At 34.8% G+C, this 20867-nt stretch overlaps 4 protein-coding genes across 6 annotated transcripts in view; 3 read left to right on the forward strand and 1 right to left on the reverse strand.

Annotated features, from left to right (window-relative positions):
* LOC142340745 (trimethylamine monooxygenase-like) overlaps positions 1-1218 on the forward strand; it is a 30086-nt gene extending 28868 nt beyond the window's left edge. Inside the window, exon 6 of the mRNA XM_075391445.1 lies at positions 771-1218. Within this exon, the coding sequence (XP_075247560.1) occupies positions 771-1027 (257 nt within the window). The 3' untranslated portion in view covers positions 1028-1218. The remainder of the gene's footprint in view (positions 1-770) is intronic.
* LOC142341466 (bromodomain-containing protein 1-like) overlaps positions 1-20867 on the reverse strand; it is a 284999-nt gene that overhangs the window by 227054 nt on the left and 37078 nt on the right. Inside the window, exons 7-9 of one of the 2 annotated variants that reach the window (XM_075392424.1) lie at positions 11276-11362; positions 7271-7432; positions 5738-5926 (exon numbers count right to left, since the gene is read on the reverse strand). In XM_075392424.1, coding sequence (XP_075248539.1) covers positions 5738-5926; positions 7271-7432; positions 11276-11362 — 438 coding nt within the window. Of the gene's footprint in view, positions 1-5737; positions 5927-7270; positions 7433-11275; positions 11363-14703; positions 16835-20867 lie in introns of those variants that run through there. The other variant, XM_075392423.1, reaches the window with a different exon arrangement.
* Positions 1-20867, forward strand: part of LOC142341467 (tetratricopeptide repeat protein 7B-like) — a 571721-nt gene that overhangs the window by 42411 nt on the left and 508443 nt on the right. The window lies entirely within an intron of this gene.
* LOC142341468 (TAR DNA-binding protein 43-like) overlaps positions 1-20867 on the forward strand; it is a 333593-nt gene that overhangs the window by 42409 nt on the left and 270317 nt on the right. The window lies entirely within an intron of this gene.

The following is a 20867-nucleotide window of genomic DNA, read 5'->3' on the forward strand; positions in this document are numbered from 1 at the left end:
GATGCCCCAATATTGTATGATACCATCTTCGAATGAAGTTTTGACACTGATTTGGAACTATTTTATAAGCCGTAGAAAAAAGTATTTAGTTGAAATATTTATGATCAAAAACATGCAACAAGAGGAACTGGAGGGAGAGGACTAGTAATATGATCATATTATAGCAGCATTGCATATGACCGAAGGAATAAGCAAAAATGTTTTTTCCTGTGCATGTTCCAATTTATGAAAAGTTTGGTACAGCTCTACATTATCTGATCAAACGGTTCTCAACCATGTAATCTTTGAATTTTAATCAGAACCACTGCGATGTTCGAAAGATTTTCGTTCGAAAGCAATTTACGGTTGTAGTGAGAAGAAGAGACAAGATTGCGCTGCGAATTAGGAAATCGCATTAAGATTAATTTTATGAATTTTAATCCTGAATAGACAGTGAATGTAGTATTGTAATCTTGTTAAGTATTGTTATCTTTTTGATTCAGTTCATCTTGCCAAACTTTCCTCGAGAATGCCAAATTCTCCTATATACAGTGCCAGATTTTAAAACTTGCAATTTGTATCTGTTTCAAGCAAGGTTACTTGACTCTGCTAACGGCCCTTAGAAATTCAGGCTTATAGCTTGAACCGCAGCACAGTTAACAACTGCCAACATTTTTGCATTAACTTTTGAGTCGCGTAACTTGTACCTATAACATTAGAATGCATATGTTAAGTTTTTCGTAATCCATAATACTCTTTTTAAAGATAAACTTAACTTTGAGTCGCAACAGGTAGGCACGAGGTTCCTTCAAAAGAAATGATTATGAAGCAAATTGAAGAGGAACAACAAGCCGAAGGACAACTTCGAGACATTTACGAGGGAATTGACTTCCAAAGTGACTATGTAAACGTACTGGCTGATCTCACGCAGCAGGAAAGAATTGACGGACGGCAGCGTTTATACAAGTGGGTTCAAGATCGTTTAGCCGATATCAAGACATACAAAGTTCAGACGCACTACAAGTCAACTTTCAGGGAGGACAAATAAAAGTCACGTTTAAGATTCGAGCACAGATTTTACAATTTTATTCTGCTAACACGCTTTAATAGTCAATTCAATTAGCTGATCACAATTTGTGTTAATCCAATCAACAGTGTAAAAATTATTTTAGCTTAAGCTACGTTGATTATATAATCTGAAGATTTTGGAGAACACTTTAATAAATTAGTATTCGCAAATATTTTTTCGAGTTTGCCATAAAATGAGGAATGACCACAATGACAGAGACAAAGATAGAGACCACTTTCTGAACAGAGAACAAAAATTCTTAGAAAAAGAACAAAAAGTATAGAAGAGCCCGTTTGTGGTATGACCTTTTGGTCAACGATTCGTTTTACTGTTTTTCAAGCTAACCCTTAAAAAATTCACAGCAGTAATGTATTGTGCCTTTTTAGCGGCAGTTTAATTTTAATGTTATGAAATTATTGAAGTGATGTTTCACAACCAAGAAGTTAGCTGTTCTTTAACATCAGAGATGATTATGCTGAACGTTATTGTGCGTAATTATACGTAATTAGGCTCGAAACTTTAATTACCATAGATAGATATTCCATAATGCTCAGACAAACACAAACTGAACAAAGCCACCTAAAAAGGACAAAACCTAGAAAACAATCTAGACAAGCTTTGACTCGAAAATTTTGTAAAAATCTTGGTGTTACGTTTTTAAAATCATTTGCTTAGGTCTCAAAAAAATTTTTTTAAAATCTAGTTTATAAAATGATCAAGATTAAAGACAAAAAATGAGCTTCAGAATAACTTTCATTTCCAACTATCCTTATTTTCCAATCAAAATTCAAACACTAATGTCTTTTAAGTAACATAGCCTGATAATCATAACGCGTGGATGATCTCTAATCAATTTTGCTTAGAACTTATATTCTATATGCAGAATTGAGAAGTGAGTGCAAGCGTCATTTTTTGAGTCAGGTATGTCATGTATGCTCGAAATACTCATCATGCTATTGACCTAAAAACCTGCGCAGAACGCAGTACATAAATGACCTCGAGCAGGCAAATTCAGCGACATCATGGTGGAAATCTCCAAAAAAAAGTCGAACTAGGAACAAAAAAACGAGGAAAACGATGAGTTTAAAAACGAACATAGGAGGAGTGCTTTTTATAGTTAGCAAAACATAGAACTATACATAACCAAAAACGAACAAAAGAAAAAGCCAAGAAGACAATTCCAGTTTTCTGAATAAAATTCTCCGTTTTCTTCTTTCAGAAAATTAGCAATGTCAAAAATGTCAAATCCGAGAAAAATAAATTGCCGATCACATTATAGATCATTAGAAAGCATGCAACACTTTCTCAATCTTTCTTCCGCACTCTCTATTTATATATACAGTTAGAATCAACTCAAGCTATTAAATTTAAGAAACATTACTAATGCCTCAAAAGAAAAATAAAAGGACCTGTTATCAATGAGACTAAAAAATAAGAGAAGAACAAATACGGGCAAAATTCAAAACTTCTCCAATAATTTGTTTCAAATCAACTAGTGTTAACGTCAAAAAAACCATTAGCCGCCAATTGAGGGCTTCAAATAGGCTCCAACTATGCAATCAGAACATGTTTTATTTTGAAACAAATCACGAGAAAAGCAGTGGAAACGAAGTCAAATTGCTGGACATCAAAGAAGCTCTCTCAAAGATTTCAAGTTCTCACACCACCTTAAAAAAGCAATTTGAAAAAAATCAAGCTTTAAAACAACTCGCATTCTGCCCTCTTTACTACCTCGGCGTGAGTAGAATCAATACTCCAAATATGAATTCTCGTTGGCATCAAAAATTCGAAAAGAGGAAAAGCAGCGCCCAATACAATCGCATTCTTGGGACTATAAAAAGGCTTGCCCACTATCGCTTCGCGGCTATTGATCACCAAAATAAAAATTTATCTGCTTTCTTATAGTTGCAGAAATTTCTTCAAAAGATGTTTACTTTAAGATATTTCTAACAAATTTTACAATCTGCACAAGCAGTAGTAGGCAATGAGTTTCAAATTAATGAGAACAATGATACTATTGCGACAACATCAAAAAGAATTCATCAAGAAAGATACTCTCAACAGTTATTATCTCAGATATTGCTAAAAAGGACTTGCAAGCGAATTGGCTGAAAGTCGCAAAAAGAGGGAAACGATCAGAGCTGACTGAGTTTCCTTGCCGCTGCCTTATAGTCGGACCGCATGAATTGTTGAACCAATTTTTCGTGGCGTTCGATGAATTTAAACAACTACGGAAATAACATAGATAGATTGACCACCAGTCCTTTAATAGACCACTAGACATTTTGGGTTAGATTCGGACTGTCAGATTTATCAGACACATACGCTCTATAAGGAAAAAACCCTACTTAAACTTCTTCAAAACTAATACTCGAAATCAAAAACTCAAGACTCTAATGCGCAATAATTAGAGCATATACGTTTGTCACTACTCAGATGCACACTACTGACCTTTAACTAGTAAATGTTCATAAAATTCAAGTTCATTAAGCGAATTCTGAAATCATTTTTTAAGTGAGGTAAGCCACTCAATTGACAGTAAAGCAGTAAGGACAGTAAAGACAAATGACATCACGCACACAAGTTTTAACTGCAAAGCAGTAGAAATCACTGAAATTGAAAAAGTCAATTACAAGAAGTCAGGTCGCAAGAATCATCGATAGAGACGAAGAATTAAAAAACATAGCAGGACAAGTCCTGAAAATCAATCCAAAGATCTGACTGAAAAACTCATAAGTGCTCTAACTGCCCAACAGATCAGTTGAACAATACCAGCCGAAACACAAAAAAAATCATCAAAACGTTGAGAAACTAAAACAATCAAACAAACTAAACAAAAAATACTCATTGCTAAAACTCTTAAAGCTTTTACCCGAAAGCAAAATTTGATCCTTTTAAATACACCTATTTCACAAATATGTAAAAAACCAAATTTTTCCTATGAAATCGGTCCAGGATTATATCTGCAAAACCTAAAAAAAAATCATTGGCCCTTGAAGATCGATTAACTCAGAAAATGACAGAAAACTTTTTTTTTCAAATTAAATCCGTTGCAAACTTAAATGAAAAGTTGCTGATAATCGAGGTAATAATATCATCAGAACCATTTTTGTGTCTCTAGAGGTTATCGAGTAATCCAATTCAAAGCCTTGAAAAATTCATTGGCTCAAAGATAGAAGGGCAATAATTTTAAGAAACTATTTCATATTTCAAAAAATAGAAATTCGTTCCATTAAAATGTTAGCATTGCCTCCAAGCAACTATGTAATAACATACTATCAAACTTTGGAGGAGATAACCTGGCTACTGAGGCAAGAAAAACTTAATAAAAGACAACTGTTTTCAAAAGACTCGAAAAAAACAGCAAATTTTATCAAAACATTTCTAAAATTCTAAATGTTAATTTGTTGAAAACAATTCCATTGAAACTAACACCCATTCAGTACCTTTCAACTTTTTATCAGACTGTGGAATAAGTTTTCTGCCACTTGAGAATGGGCAAAGATTAGAGATTGACAAAAATTTTAGGAAAACTTGAAAAAAATTGCAGATTTTATTAAAAAAATGCTAAAATTCGAGACATTTAAAAGTTGAAAATTCCGTTTCTATTAGAAATTTTACAGTGACCTATTATCAAACCTTACAGGAGATTCCCTGGCCCCTGAGGCTGGAAAAACTCAGCTAGAAAATTTCACCTGAGCCCGGAAAAATTTAAAAACTGTTTGTTCGTAGTACCAAAACATATAGCTCATAAATTGATCATAACAAGTAATTTTGGCTCGCGAAAGACCTTCATCAGCTTTTAAAAACTTTAACCTAAGACTAATCAAACAAAAAACTCTGCACAATTTTGAGCCCAAAACCTTCTAAAAATGACCTTTTAACCCTAAATTAAGCTGCATCACTCTAAGCACTTGAAGGACTACTTAAGCCCAATTTGGACCTTTAATGAAACTTAATGCCCACTGGGCTTTACCTGTTTATCCCGTTTTGAAAGATCAAATCCATAGAGAAATGTGTGAAAAAACAGCGCCCAATACAATTCAAATTCTTTGAATTGTAAAAAACCACTATGTCTCCAATAATAGCCGCTATCACTTCGCGTCTATTAAAAATGAGAAAATTGGATATAAGCATGATGATAATACAAAAACTCACGTCGCTTCACTCAAGTGCTTCACTCAATTTTCTTTCGCAGTTTTTAGAAACTAACAATAGCATTTCCACACCAATATAGAGAGCGTGACAATGGGTACCGAACAACACTCCTTCAAATCAAAACGCCATTACTCCTAGTCGAGTCACAAAAGGTAAAGAAAAACTTTGACAATATTCGTTTATAGGTAATCATAATTTATGTTCCTAAATATTGAATTTTATCTCTTGAATTAATTGCAATACATAGATAGCGCCTTGTTTCAAGCCATTAAATATTAAAGCTTAAATATATTTTTAAGCTTAATTTTTGGCAATATGTATGCCCAGTGTGAAAAGAAAATATGGCGTATAGCCCTCATCCCCGAAATGACCCTAAACAAACATGATGAGGGATATTATGGGAAAGACCCAGAAAAAACACAAACAACTGCCGCAAACCTAGTCCCATTAAGTTGACTGAATTAGCGATTAAAAAATTCAAAAAAGGTTTAGTAACTAGGTAAAGATGGACAACAATGTCATATGTCATACCATGGCTCTGAGTCTGACAGCTGCCTTGAAGTATGGGGTCTCTGTGTTGTTGTACCTCATGCAGTTGTACACTATGAGAGAGAAGTCCCTGGAGAACTCGCCTATCGTGCAGTAGGCCATACTGTCCACCTTCTTCTGCATTGTGCCCAAGTCCATCGGTTCATCCACCACCACACGGTAGTCCATGACCTGTCAATTCGACAATAGAACATTTAAGTTGGAAGAAATTTTGAATCAGAAGCAAGATCTGAATGCAAATTGGACCACCTTTGCGGATAGTCATAATTTGATAGCACATGCGACATCGAATCAAACTATTTCATAGGTAATTTTAGAAGCAAAATTCAGGACTCGAAAAATAATCAGAAGCCAAAAAACAATAGAAAAATCAGTCAAATAAATAAATTGGAACTAAAAATAGAAAATGTAAACTAAAACATAGAATAGAAAATCACAATCAATTCCTCGCATAGAAAAATGCATATTTTTAATAGCAAATAACTTACAAACCCTATCAAGGCAGCCCTAATATTATCACTATTACCTATTAAAACCATAAATCAGAAAACAATAGTTAAACAAACCAAGCTGTTTGCAAAAGCCGCACGTCATCAAAAAACTTTGGTCGCTTACAATAATTTTGCTCACCTCAAATTCGTGCAATTGGCAGTATTAAAAAAAATGCTCTTCAAATTTGATCAGCGGTATAACTACAATTTTCACCCGTTTTGCTTCCTGCATTATTTATCTTCACTCAAGAAAACAATTGATTCAAAAAATTGCCGGTAATCTCTTGAATCGAGTCGAAGTAAAACTTGACGTATGCCCCAGCCAACTACTAGCTAAACTATAAATAAAACTATTTGCTGAAAAATACTTTTCAATCTAACGGCCTCAAAAGAACAATTATTAAAACAAAAAGGTGGCCCAAAATAGTACAATTGGTAATTGAAACCTTAAAAACCTCATGCAGGCTGAAAAATTTGAAAAATACAAGTATCGCTAACAGAAGCGTGAAAAACGACAAAGAAATAGTTCAGAACTGCATCTAATATATCAAAAATTAAAGTCTAATATATGCTTTAAAACTTCCCAAACGTACAATTACAGGTTAAAATATGTTAGAAAAATCACTTTGGCAGCAAAAGGTGAAACAAAAAATTTTAATTGAAAAAAACCGAAGATGAACAAAATAATTCGCTCTTAGCAAAAATTTTATCAGACCTACTTTTTTTCAAAAACCGGTATGAACAAAATCACTAGTTTCTATTCTCTCCGCTCTTCAATTTTGTACAACAACAGAAGGAATGTGTTGATTCGTTAATAATTGCCACTCACGATGATTCGTTAATAATTGCCTCTCCAGTCAAAAAATAATGGATAATTTATAAAAAAAATATAAATTAGCTTATAAACACTTGCAAAAAAAGATGCATCATTTTTATAAATATTTTCCCCCAATTTTTGCATTAATTTATAAATTATTTGTAAATCTTTGGATTATTTTACAAATTATTTGTAAATTTGGCTTACAAGAGATGTGTCGACTGGCTCTGCGAATATCTTCTGGCAGTCGAGTTCCCTCATCTGTTGCATGAGTTGGTTGAGGATGATATAGAGAGAGGTAGTGCAGAGTGTGAACTCTCTCTCGTTCATCTGATGCCACTCTCTCTTCAATTTCTCCCTCTTCTTAACCTTAAACACAAACAATTAAATGGTTTGAACCTGATTGAAGATTTCTAAATCAAACGGCACTGTAAGTTGGCACAATAACCACCATTTGCAAACCATCCATTCTTGTGTGATTAAATTAAGAAAGGATTGCATGGGTAACTATTCTGATTTACCTTCACTGGATAATTCTATGAGTAGATATCATAGATACAATTGATCAAATTTAAAGTCAGTAGTTGGTCACACTGAATGTTTTAGTATGCACAAAGACTCAACAATATTTTTTTTAATTCAAGAGGAACATGAAATAATTGTTTTTAAAACAAGGTTTTAAAACGAGTGCTTAAATGCAAACTCAGTACTCATGCAGGCGATAAACGAACACATTAACATTGGACGACAACACACCCTTGAAATGAGCTCTCATTTATTTGAAATAACAAAACGAAGTAAAACAAAGAACCGCCACAACAAAATCAATACAAAACCAACAACAAGGAAGATAATTTAACCAAAATTACACTGACACTCTTAAAAAATCCGTAGTGCCTTTTAATCTTTCTCTTCAGATAGCACGTTCAAGCCGTTCCAAGCAAAAAGAAAATGGCAGCTATACATTGATATACTCGATCACAAATTCAAGACCTATAATACATATCTTGAATTCATAAGACATTCATACAGGACATACATCTCATATTCGTTAAAGTCGTACAAAAAATCCTGATTTATTAATAGCATGACAAAAAATTGGAAGCAATATGGTTTCAAATCTTCCAAACTAAAACGTTTCCAGTACGCTTTGAAAACAGACTTACCTCATTTTATAGCTATTCAATGCCCCACTGGTCAATAGACAAAAACTAAAATCTAAATTTAAAAAATTCAAACAGTAAAAAACATAGCCGAACAGCTGCGAAAAAGACTTGGGTACGTTTAATAGAAATAGAAACATACAGAAACATACGAAGTTGAAAAAAATTCGACGCCGCTGCAAAAGCTATCTCAAAAAACCATTCAGCGATAAATCAATGAAGCTGGTCAAAACTCATTCCGCAGAAGCCTTTTTATTAGACTTTTTATTACACAAATGAGTTCATTTGACCTTAACTGAATTCAAAATTCAACTTGAAGTTAAAAGTGCAAAGTCATTTTATTGCGTGAGATAAGTCACGAACTATTGACATATAATCACGCAAATGACTTTAAAACTTTTGCTCAGTGAGAAATGACGTCACGCGCGCAAAAGACGCTAGTGAGAACAAGACGTCATTCAGAAAATTGAATTTTTCAGCTCTGCTGTGTGAACAAAACGTAAAACGAAAATAGAGCGTCAGACGAAAACACAAAAAACACAGCAGGACAAGTCCTAAAACCAATCCAAAAAATTAATGAAAAACCTAAATCTATTGTACCTGACCAGCAGATTAATTGAACAAGGCCAGCCAATAAAAAGAACGATTTCAAAGTTTGAGAAAATAATCAAACGAACCTAAGAAAAATATAAATATTGGTAAAACCTTTAACGCTTTAATCTCTAAGGCCAAATTTGGTCCATTAGATATACCCATTAATCCCCTTACCAGCCTTGAAAGAAGTTTATTGGCCATTAAAGAAAGATAAAGTCGAGAAACATGACAAATGCTTAAGACCAATTGAAAATTGCAGAATTTAAACAACGTTCCCTTATCTCCCAATATGTTCAAAACCACATTTTTGTCTTTGGATTCTGTCCAGTAACGCATCTGCAAGGTCTAAAAAACTTTTCCTCGGCCAGTAAAATTCGATAAACTTAGAAAAAGACAAAAAAATCAACAAATGCAAATTTTAAGGCAAGGTTGAAAAATGTGTTATAATAATCTCTTCAGAACAAAATTATTGTCTTAGGCGGCCATCCAGTGAAACAATTTCAAGCCCTTTTCCAGAGAATATTAAATTTGTCAAAATTAAATTGTTAAAACCAAACAAAACATTAACATACTATCAAAATCTAGAGGATGTTAACTGCCCACTGAAGCACGAAAAACAAAAAAAAACATAAGTGCAAATTTAAAAAAAGCCGTGATAATAAAAATTTTCGTAATATTGAAAAACTGAAAACAATTCCATTGCCACTAATATATATGCAGTAAGCTATAACAAAACCCTAGAGGAAAAATTATGACCCCTGATGCTGGGAAAACTGAAAAATGCAAACTACAAAAAATTTTAAACATTGGAAAATAGCAAAAACTTTTTTTACCATTTTTTGTTGTTTTTATTGTTGCAGTAAGATAACATATATCTCATTAAATGGTCAAAAAAGCAATTATATCTTGGAAAAAGCATTTATCAACTTTGACAAGCGTTAATTCAAGACTTATCAAAGAAAAATGACCTTTTAACTTCGAATTAAGGTTGAGATTGTTGTTAAGGTTGAGATTGTTGTTCCAAATCTTTTTTGCTACCTTTTCCCGAAAATCTCCCATAATCATATAAGTTTCCCGACGTCGAAAGAAAGTTTTCAAACATAACCGACAGATTACAGGAAAATAGTCGCGATAGACGTTTGTGGCCTCCCATGAATTGAAACAACTAAAGGAATAAGAGAGACAGATCGCCAACCAGTCCTTTAATAGAACACTAGAATTTGGGTTGTATTTAGACCGTCAACTTTATGACACATACGGTCTATTAGGAAAAAGCCCTAGGAGAGCTTTTTCGGAATTGATATTCCAAATCAAAAACTCAAGACTAACAATCAAGAATTAGGGCATATAAGTTCGGCACTACTTAGATGCACACTATTAACTAGTAAATGTTCAGAAAGTCTGAAGTTCTAGAAGTGAGTTCAGAAGTCATTTTTTAGTGAGGCAGGTCAAGCAATTAACCTAAAAGCACAAATGACGTCACGTACACAAATTTTAACTGCAAATCAGTAGAAGTCACTGAAGTCATTGAAAAAGTCAATTCCAAGAAGTCAGGTCGTAAGAAACATCGATGGAGACGACGAATTTTAAAAAATAAGAGGACAAGTTCTGACGTACAATTCAAAAAATTTTCATTGACTACGCAAAAAAATTAGACCTAGAACGGGCTATGAGTGAATTGGGAAAACCATTTATAAAAAAATCACATCGAAAAAATGTTAAAAAATCAGAAAATGCGGCATGTGAACAAAAAAGCAAAAGCGATAAATTGAAATTTGGTTCAAACACAAAACTAGGTCTAGAATGGACGATGAATGGATTGGTAAAACAATTTAGAAAAAAATCCAATCCAAAAGATCGAAAAAAAAAAACAGTAAAAACCAAAAGGAAATTGCCATGTGAACAAAAAACCCCTAGCGAGAAAGATAAAATTTCACGCCGCAAAACCACTGGATTTTTCACTCCATTTCCTGTTTCGGCGTGACCAAAATCACTACTCCAATTTGACTTTAAAAATCAGAAATATGGGAACAGATCATAAAAAAAGACAGCGCCCCAATACAATTCAAATTCTTTGAATTGTAAAAAACCACGATGTCCCCAATAATAGCCGCTATCGCTTCGCTGTTATTAAAAATAATACTTAGCGATAACCGTTTGAGACGGTCAAAATTCGGCGATGAGCAAAATTGCTGGACACGTAGAAAAAACGCCAATTCAGCCTGTCAAATAAATAATGTGGCGATATATGAACATCGATTTCGGCTGCACTGTCGTAATGAAGGGTTGAAGATAGCTGAAACCTGTCAATCAGACAACTTGTACTCCAAAAAATTGAACAAAAACGGTCTAAATCACCATAACTACTTATCAGTCCCAGCCATTAGTTGTATAACTTGATATACGACATTTAAGCTTCAAATTTCAAAAACGAATATGAAACTTATCTCGGTACCTGTTCTCCAAGGAGGCGCGACTTCTCGAACATTTTCCTCAAATCTCTGAGGTACGCCAGTGTCCGCTTTGTCTCGGCAATCTCCTCCTGAAAGTAATACATTTTAAAATATGAGCTCCACGTAGTACAAGGACCATCTCAACATTAACGTCAAAATTCAGCCCACACTTCGTTCAGCTCAATATTATGCAAACATGATGTTTTTTCCTCATAGGAACATTTAAAGTTTCAATAGGAACTGTTCTAAGAACTGAAATTGAAATTTACAACTTAGTTACTTACTGTTGATCAATACTCTCATAACCTAACAATTTTCCTTTGTTTTAGAAAACTAACCAAATGATCAAACAGAAAAAAAACATGTCCGCATAAAGTTTTTGAGCTTCCCGATTTGGTATGGTGGTCATGATTTTATGAGTCAACCGCATACTGCATAGAAATTCAGGCAGACTAGATAATAGTAAATACAATCCCAAATCAGGAAATTTTACGTGATGGTCTCTAACAATCCTTAGATAGCAACACAGGCAAAATTTGTGGAGAATACCACTCACTCTAGGAAAGTTGTTCATCAAAAGGCTCTCTTTTGTTAATTCATTTACATCAAAGAACCGCATAACAAACCTGTTATTGTAAACTACTTCCAAGGCACGCATACGCAGCAAGAATTTTATTACGACTTGTACAGAACTTAAACAAGAACTATGATCAATAATTCCAACTGAAGCGTCTTTTGCCGACTGACGGTCTTTGAGGATTGTTATGAATTTAACATTATAACATTTATTTCCGCAGTAACATAATTAAAACAAATTCTTGTTACTTTTCACATCAATTTATGATGTTAATTGTTGCATTATAGAACTCAGCTTTTATAAGTCATCAAGCACTGATTCGTTTGAGATTCTTTTCCTCTATACCGCAAATAAAATTAACGCAAAAATTACAAAACCTTGGAAACAAAAGTTTTCATTTTGATTAAAAGATAAAATCAATTATTCTTCAAAAATTGCAAACACTTAATTGCAGCCTGATGTCGAAGAACAACACAAATGAGACACAACTAAGGGGTCGCTAAGCGCAAGCAGCGCAATAGGAAAGATTAGACGAAACACTAAAATTCTCATGGAGGCTGAAAAAGCTAGAAAAAGTTCAACAGAAATTTCTCTCCTTTCATTGTTGCCTATTTTCAATGATCAAAAATGTCTAAATGTGCTAATTGTTTTCTTTCAAAGTATCTTCATCAAACTCAAGGGGAGAATGAAAGACTGGTGTTGCGCGGACGGATTGCTCTCGAACGACAGGCGAGGAGTCCGAGTTTTGCGTGCAAAATTCGGACCTGATAGGGGTTCAAAGCCTCCAGGATATTGATCAGATATATCTTAACCACTAGGCTACAAACGCTAACAATCAACCGCTAACAATCACTTTTATATTGGCAACAAACTTCATTCCAGAATGAGAGCAATTGAAATCATTCAAAATGAAGAAAAAGCTTGAAAAAGTCATTTGAGAAGTCACGGAATGTTCTAGGACAAAAACGCAAAAATGGACAAGCAAAAATTTTGCTTAAAAAAGACCATGACGTTTAAAATAATTCCTTCAGACTTACAGCAAAACTGCGTTCGAGAACAATTAATCAACAAATTTATATCAGTATCTCAACTTTCACAGAACGTTACGACCAAATGACAACGAAGAACGCAAAAAGCAATATTTGCACAATAATTGTTTAATTTTATTTACCAAAATTTAAACTATTAAATCAAACCTAACTGACAAAAGTCTAGAGACTTGCTCTAATTCGACTGGTGAGGGCAGTTCAATAACTGTCCAGTACCCTAGATTTTTGGCTCATTGATTGTAGTCAGGCTAGGAGAGGAGTTGCAAGGAAAGTGAGAAGTGATCGCAATCTCAAAAATAGCCGATTAAAGTCAAGCCAATTGCGTTCAAACAATTGGTCGAGCGGTTGGCTTTGTCAGAAGCTAGCTGTGGTTTAAAGATGCTAGTTTAAGATTATCTGAGGGGTTGGGTGATGTTGTGAAGGGGTTGGAGTGAGGGGTCAAAAAACTTGATTTCAGGTCTTCTGAGCAGCTTCAGTGATTCGCATCTTTAGACTAGTAAAGCTCTAAGGCTAGCTTGTCAACAGCTTAATGCACTCCGAGCTTCACCTATTTATTCTACTTTTCAATGACGAAAAGTCAAGTGATCAAACGAAAAACAATCAGATGAAAATTTGGTAGAATGAAAAAAATGAAAGACCGCCAACAGAAATAATCTAACTGCCACAATTTGGTGAACAATGCACAGACTAGTCTAGCGAAAGCCCTCAGATTTTACCAGTTTATCCCATTTTTGTTTCAAAAAAGTTAAATTAGTATTACGCAAAAAGTCCAAAAGAAAAATTGCATTGAAAACATTAACTTAATAGGAAATTTTGAATAGTCATAGGAAAAAATGTCAGGACGGAATATCAAAATGAATAAATAAACTAAAATAACTAATATGACCGCAACCATCGTTCAAGAAAGGCATTAAAACGTCTCAAACTGTTGTCGCAACGGTTATCCCGAAATAGAGTTAGGTAGACCAGCCTCGTTTAAGTGGTGCAAAAAGAGGCGTCCTTTGCACCATGAAAATTGTCCTGTGCACCATGATAAGCTTCCTGAGCAGTTTTCGTGAACAATTCAATCAGTCGCAACCAAAGCTCTATACACGATCCTAAAGCTGTCCAGATTCACCAGTTCATACCGTGTCCGAGGGCGGAAAGTCAAATAGCTCAGATGAATAACAATCCAGCAAAAAAGGGAATAAAAAACCAACAGAACAAATAAATGCAAATTTTGTTTTCAGTCAAAGCCACGGATGAATTGCTTGACTAGCAGATGAATTACTGTAGACTAGCGTTAGCTTCATTCCATCATTTTGCGTTAACGTAGCCTTATTTGGTGAGGGGGCAATAGTTTCACCATCAGCTTTAATTTAACAAATTTACCATAAAATTCTTTAAAATTTGCTTACAACAGCATTCTATTTAAAGAAGCATTTATTATGACCTGGCTATTGTGTAGTCGATAGCAAAATAGCCACGCAAAACTTAAGTATTAATTAAAGATATTCAGTTATATTGCTCAAAATACTTCCTTATTTAAGGGGTTAATTAATAAATTATTAAAATATTTAGTTAAGACCAAACTGATAAGTAATTAGTTCATAGATTAAGCTTATTCCTGAAGCAGTTACACTTATTTCAAAATGTTTCCCCAATTATCACTTTTGAGCAACTTTATCCCGACAATTGGTATTCTGAGCATTCTTTAACCCTTTTGACCCGGTTTTCAGACCAGCGCCAGGTTGAAAATTGTTTTACAATATCTTCTGATGTGAACATGTAATCACATAAAGCTTTGCGCTGTCTCATTAAAAAATAGAAAAAAAATAATTTAATTGTGACAAACGATCATTTGAGGAGCACTTTCTAAATAGTATGTAGAGTATTTTTGTAAAACTTTGGGGTATGAATAATTCACTCTGTACAATAAAAGATCATTAAACTGCACGCGAATTGAAGTAAATTAGAAAATCTATTGTAGAGGAGGAAAGTAGAAAAGAAAGGATGTTTTAATTAAATAGACTATTGCAACCTACTTTTAGAAGTCTTTCATTACTAATTAGAGTGAAAGATAAATCAGTAAAGATTTAAAAAAGGAACGAAAACAAAAGTTTTTTTCAGCTGCCGCTCTGAACAAACACATTCGAAAATCATGCCCTCAGATTTCAAAGACACTCATTAAGTATGAACATTTAACCACCAAATTTAAGGGAAATTTTTTATACATTTATAGAAAATTTATCTATTTACAATTCTATAAGGAAAAACGAATGACATTTCAAACAAAACTAATACTGATATAATAGTATCTAATATTAAGTAATAACAAGGCCAGCCTCGAATACACGTTTGACTAACGGAAAATTTTTAATCACATAACTACTCGATGTGTTATAATTACAAATTTGCTTATACTTCAAATAAAATCTGTACAATTTTGAATAATTGTTTCTTTGAGTACTCTCTAATTGAATATTTCTACTTTTTAAAATATTATCCAAATGTTTTTCACTGTCTGTGAACGATTTCAAATGGGTCAAAACTTTTCCCTGTGCTATACTGTGATATAATCTAGCCTGTTTTTGCTCAGATATCTTTCTAAGTTTCATCAGTTCTTGACAGCAGGACTCGATGCTGTTCAGATTCATTTCCAGAACTATTCTTTCAAACTCCAGTGTCAAGCTCTCATCGTATGATAAATTTAAGAATGCTGCACATTTCTCGGGTAATTGTTCTTTCACACGAGGGTAGTACCGTTTTTTGGGTTTCGTGACAAATGCGTCGTCCAGAAAAGTCGGTTCTTCCTTTTCACCTATAGCGACCATAGGCAAACTCCCGTCCAGACTGCCAGGTGGCTCCAAATCATTACAAGACTGTACAGGTTCACTAACGCCAATCGCAAGGGCGACAGTTCCGTTCTTTAAAGCTGCACCTTTTGAGGAGGCAGGTGCTTCGTTGAAATCGACCACCATTCGACCTGGCTGATGTATTTGAGGCGTAAGTTCTCGCGAGGCATTTTTGCCTCTCGAATCTTCGTTTTTGAATGAAGGCAGTGGGATTATTTCAGCGTCGTCTGTGAAGAGATCCGGAGAACAAAATGACAAGCTCACAGAATCAGATGAACCCTGTTTTCTACTGGTTCTCGCGCCTTCATAATGGCCTTTACTCCTCTTGGTTTTGTTAGATCCGCTGTTCAATGCTGCGTGGTGTGATTCGCCATAAACTTTCCTGAAATCGTTCATAGTCTCGCGTATAGCTCGTGCCGCTCCTTTGTGATTTAGTTTAAGCTGTTCCAAATCGCTAAACGTTAATCTATTATCCATGGAGAAATACAACAGTCGGTCACGTTGAGGAGTCCCACTCAATGTTGATGGAGAAGGATAACCACATGATACAGACAGTGGATTCCCAACTGGGTTCGAACCACTGACGTAAAGCTGTTGCCATTCCACGCATTCTTCGTCATCGTACTCTAAGAGGTTCGACTCCTCTTTAACTTCAAGCGGCCATGAATCTTCATTATGCTCATTGGGCACTTCGATGTCAATCGTTGCTTCTAACTTAATATTCTCGCTCTTGACATCCTGCACTCCTGCGATACTAACCACTGCATTGTTTTCTTCAACCCCATCTGATGTTCGTTCAGATTCCAAAGTTACAGAATCGCCTGAATTTTCAGCTATCATCGTAGAGAGACTGTAATTGTCTTCATCATCAGTTTTGCAACTCAGAATGCTCTTACGTGTTTGCTTTTTGTAACCTTTTTTTCGTGCACGGTCGCGAATACTTCTTAAAGAATGTTTAGATAGAGTTTTTGATCTCATTTTCGAGGCTTTAACCGCTCTCTTTGGTTTAGAAACCGACGTTGAAGGATCTGTCAACGTGTCCATTGAGTTCCGCTCGCAGTCACTGTCCACGGACGTTTCTTCTTCGTCAGGCGCGCTGATCTGAAATATCGATCCAAGTTTAATACATTCGAACCCAACCATTGTATAGACTAGATTTAAAGCTTCCAACGCACACCAAACAATATGACTTAGTGACCAGAATTGAAAAATTATGGATCAATATTTCAGATCAGCGAATAATAACGATGGGTGTTTGAAACTCGTGCAGGAGGCAACACTTGCACAATTGTACCAACTCAGTATTAAAAATTAGTTGTATGTATAAAGAGTATCTCAAGCAGAAAATTTCACTATTCAGTACAATAATAAAGTAAGAAAAGAGAGGCGAGATTTGTAGCGTAGAAAGTGGTAATGAATAGCACTATAAGCGTCAGACAGAACACATATTTCATTCTGTACTAAGCAGAAAAAGTAGAGGAAGAGAGAGAGAGACAGAGAACATGTTCAAAGGTGGCAACATTTATCACTCAATCCCCTCCTTGCTAAATGAGACGAGGAGACATTCAGACACCGCAACGCAACCAACCACAAATCAGTTCATAGAACGGAATTAATGCTCAACTGTTTTCAACATTTCTTCAAGTATTGCGCTAGGAGACAACAATTTGTTTGTTTAAAGGTGTAATCGAACAATAAGTGCCAAAACGCTTTAAAATAAATCGAGCCGGCATTCATGCGCATTGGCCTGCCTTTATATTTTCAAACAGACGCCTACAGCACAAGCCATCTGAGCAAAAAGCTTTTTGAGATAAATTTCTGAGGGATCGAAAACTATTCACCCCATTGAACTTGAACATCTCTAACGAAATCAAAAGATCAGAAGAAGCAAATTAAGTAGCGTAGCCGCCTATTTGACTGGCAACTGACGCTTCTGATCTGTTGGTGGAAAGCTAGAACACTAACATAGCCGATAGCTAGAACAACTGTGGAAAGAATTGCGTTCCCTAAAATATTTACAGAAGATCGAAAGCTTTGAAAACAGAAAAATAAAAACAAATAATTTTTTAAGATCAAAATAGCTTATTTCATTTGCTAATCATAAATATTATTAACAGCCTTCACTAAAAGTCATTTAATGACCGTGAAAGAGTTAAGAGTACCTTCAAATGACTTTCACTTTATTTTTAAGAGTCATTTAGTGTCGAGTGAGCGTCAGACTACGAATGAATATAAGAACCAACTAAACGCAATTCAGCTAGGCCTAGCTTACAGCGTTTCATCTATAATAAATAGATAATAACCCAAGATATTAGAAAAAAATGAGTCCCTTCGTTAAAAAGCTTTACAATAGCTCAAAACTCAACCTATCCTTGTATAAATTTGGCAAAATTTTGGCCAAACCGCTCACCTTATCATGAGTTTTCGAATAAAATCATTTTTTTAACAAGCGAGTTGGATTTCCAGTATGATTTCCCGACATAAAAGTACTGAAAACAGTTCTTAGAAAAATCGGATTTTTCCGTTTGTGCTCCCTCAGCTTAGTGGGTGCATATTATTTGCTCCCCCAGACACGAGCCATGTTTTTTTACAAAATGAGTTACTGTGTAATAGCACGTGATCAGTAATTGGGGTGTGTAAAACGTACTGGGAAGAAGCTCAAACGGAAGTATCCGAAAAAACAAATTCCTCACAATCAATACGTGCAGTGCTTAAAACGCCAACAGATATCAAACAAAATCAAAGTTATTTTTTGAGTTAATTTTAGACCAGCAAACACAGGCCAATAAAGAAAACACAACCAACTAACTAATTGAATTGAAAAAGTTATCAACAATCGCGCATAAAAGATTTTCTAAATTAATTCAAATTAGGTGTTAAATTACAAGTTTTATTGCGCAGAAGTTATATATTTAAGTGTCGCGTAAGTTTACTTAAAATAGTAAAGTCCGATAATTCTACTGACTTATTCTCAATGACTGCATTTGCGCGCGTGACGTAAAAATATGAATAAAAAATTGAACTTTTGGATAGAAGTGAACAAATGTAAAATGAAAAAAGAGTCAGACGCCTAAACAAAAAACCAAAGAGTAAAAAGCATACAACTTTGCTAGCATTACAGCTTCAAGAACTAAAATAGTCTCAACACAATCTGCTGGACACGCCTTCTAAAATCTGCTGGAAACGCCATGAAAAAAACACCTTCCTTGCTTCTGCAATGCAGCTATCCGAAAACCAAACGCAACGAGATCACTTCGTTTCTCAAAGTGAAGTCCAATATTGACCAATGAATTTTCAGGTGAGACAAACTCCAAAACGAAAAATCCTCTTGCATCATTGCTAATCTCATAGGTACAACAAGGCGAAATGTAGCCGGCAAATCAACGAAAAGGCTTACAGGCCCCTTTCTTCAATGGGATTGACATAGGCAGAAAAAAACCATGGGAAATCTAAACATAGCTGGGATATAACCAGAAAATACCTGCCATAGCTTCGTAGAGCGAATTCTTATAACACCAATAAACAAAAACCGGTCTCAATTTGAACCTTGCTGTGAGTTTAAAAAGACTTAAGATTAAAAAAATGTAAGTTTAAAAAGACTTAAGCGTTGATTCCAAACACTTCCCCCAAATAGCCTTCAGATAAAATGTGGTGAAGTCCTCTGACCTTAATTTTCCAATTTAAAACAAGCAAATTGCGACAAAGAGGAAAACTCCTTTTGAGAGTGAGGCGAATCATAATTGACTACAAATTTATTCACTCACAAACTAACTACAGTAAGTGAAAATTAACATCACGCGTGCAAATCCGACTAAAAACTGCATGGATGAATTTACAACAATAGAATTCAAAAGAGTGTGAGGCCATATGATCTTAACAAAAATCTTGACGACGATATAAAAAAACAGAAGGCCAATAATAACTTCACTCAGCTATTGCAAATATTAAAGCATTTTACTCTTATTTGCGGACAGTTCTAGCTACACCAATAATAGTACAAAGTGTCCCTACTTAACTTAATGCAAGTACCTGCATGACCTTCATCTATCAATTGATCTGGGCTCGTAGGGAAGTCCTCACGACTTAACACCCTCAAGCTCTACTAATAATTTCGATTTCAAGGCGAGAAGTCTTCAACGCAAACTAAATTCAGTAAGGAGGGCTTCAAATTACGTTCTAAGAGGTTATTATATGCCACTATTAAGTTTTAAAGCAAAAAATGGCACCAATTTTGTCACGTTTTTCCTTTGACTTCTAGAATCTATTCCGTCTGTTATCCCCAGCTGAGTGGGTGCGTATTCTTTGCATCCCCCGATGCACGTGGAATATTACAATTATTTACTATGTAATGGCACGTATTCTGTAACTGAGGGATGCATAAAGTACTTGGGGGGGCACAAACGGAAAAGATCCCACTTTTAATAACAAACTGCCGCCACCTCATTTCAGCTGCTATGTTAAATTGTGAATGAGAATTGAATTTAGATTACGCAAAATTCAAAAATGTGATAAAAATTTTAAGTCAAATCGATTAGACACAAATTTTGTACAAATGAAGTTTGTTCGAGAGCAATTAAAAATTGCCCTTAACAAATAATTGAGGATCTATTCTGAGGACAAAGTCAACTGGGTTAGACCAGAAAACGCTTTAGCTATTTAAAACATAACCGACTAAACGTCGGAGAATTGCTGTCGAACGACTAGTGAGAGCTCTAATCATTTGCAGCCTGCTCCAGTCGGGGGGAGTCTAAATGGGACTAAGAAGTTCAATAGCGGGCATCAAATAACCACATTAGAGGTTAACATGCCACTGCTAAGATTTAAAGTGAAAAATGGCACCAGTTTCGGCGCACTTTTCATTTGACTTTTAATATTAAATTGCCGCCAATTGAGTTCAGCTACTTGAAATTGTGATTGAGAGAGAATTTTAGATCACGCGAAACGCAAAAAGACAAGGGCGTAAAAGTCACTCGAAAAGTCAAAACTGTCAAGCAAAATTTTGCATAAAAAAGACACACACGTTTACAATAATTGCTATGAACTTCGTTCAAGAGGAATTGAAAATCGCATAGAAGAAGACCAACAGGACCCAAATTATTGCTCCAAACTTTGTGAGAGGAATTAAACATAACCG

This window comes from Convolutriloba macropyga, chromosome 6 (assembly GCF_964194025.1).
Source record: "Convolutriloba macropyga chromosome 6, txConMacr16.3, whole genome shotgun sequence".
NCBI classification, from domain to species: Eukaryota; Metazoa; Xenacoelomorpha; order Acoela; family Convolutidae; genus Convolutriloba; species Convolutriloba macropyga.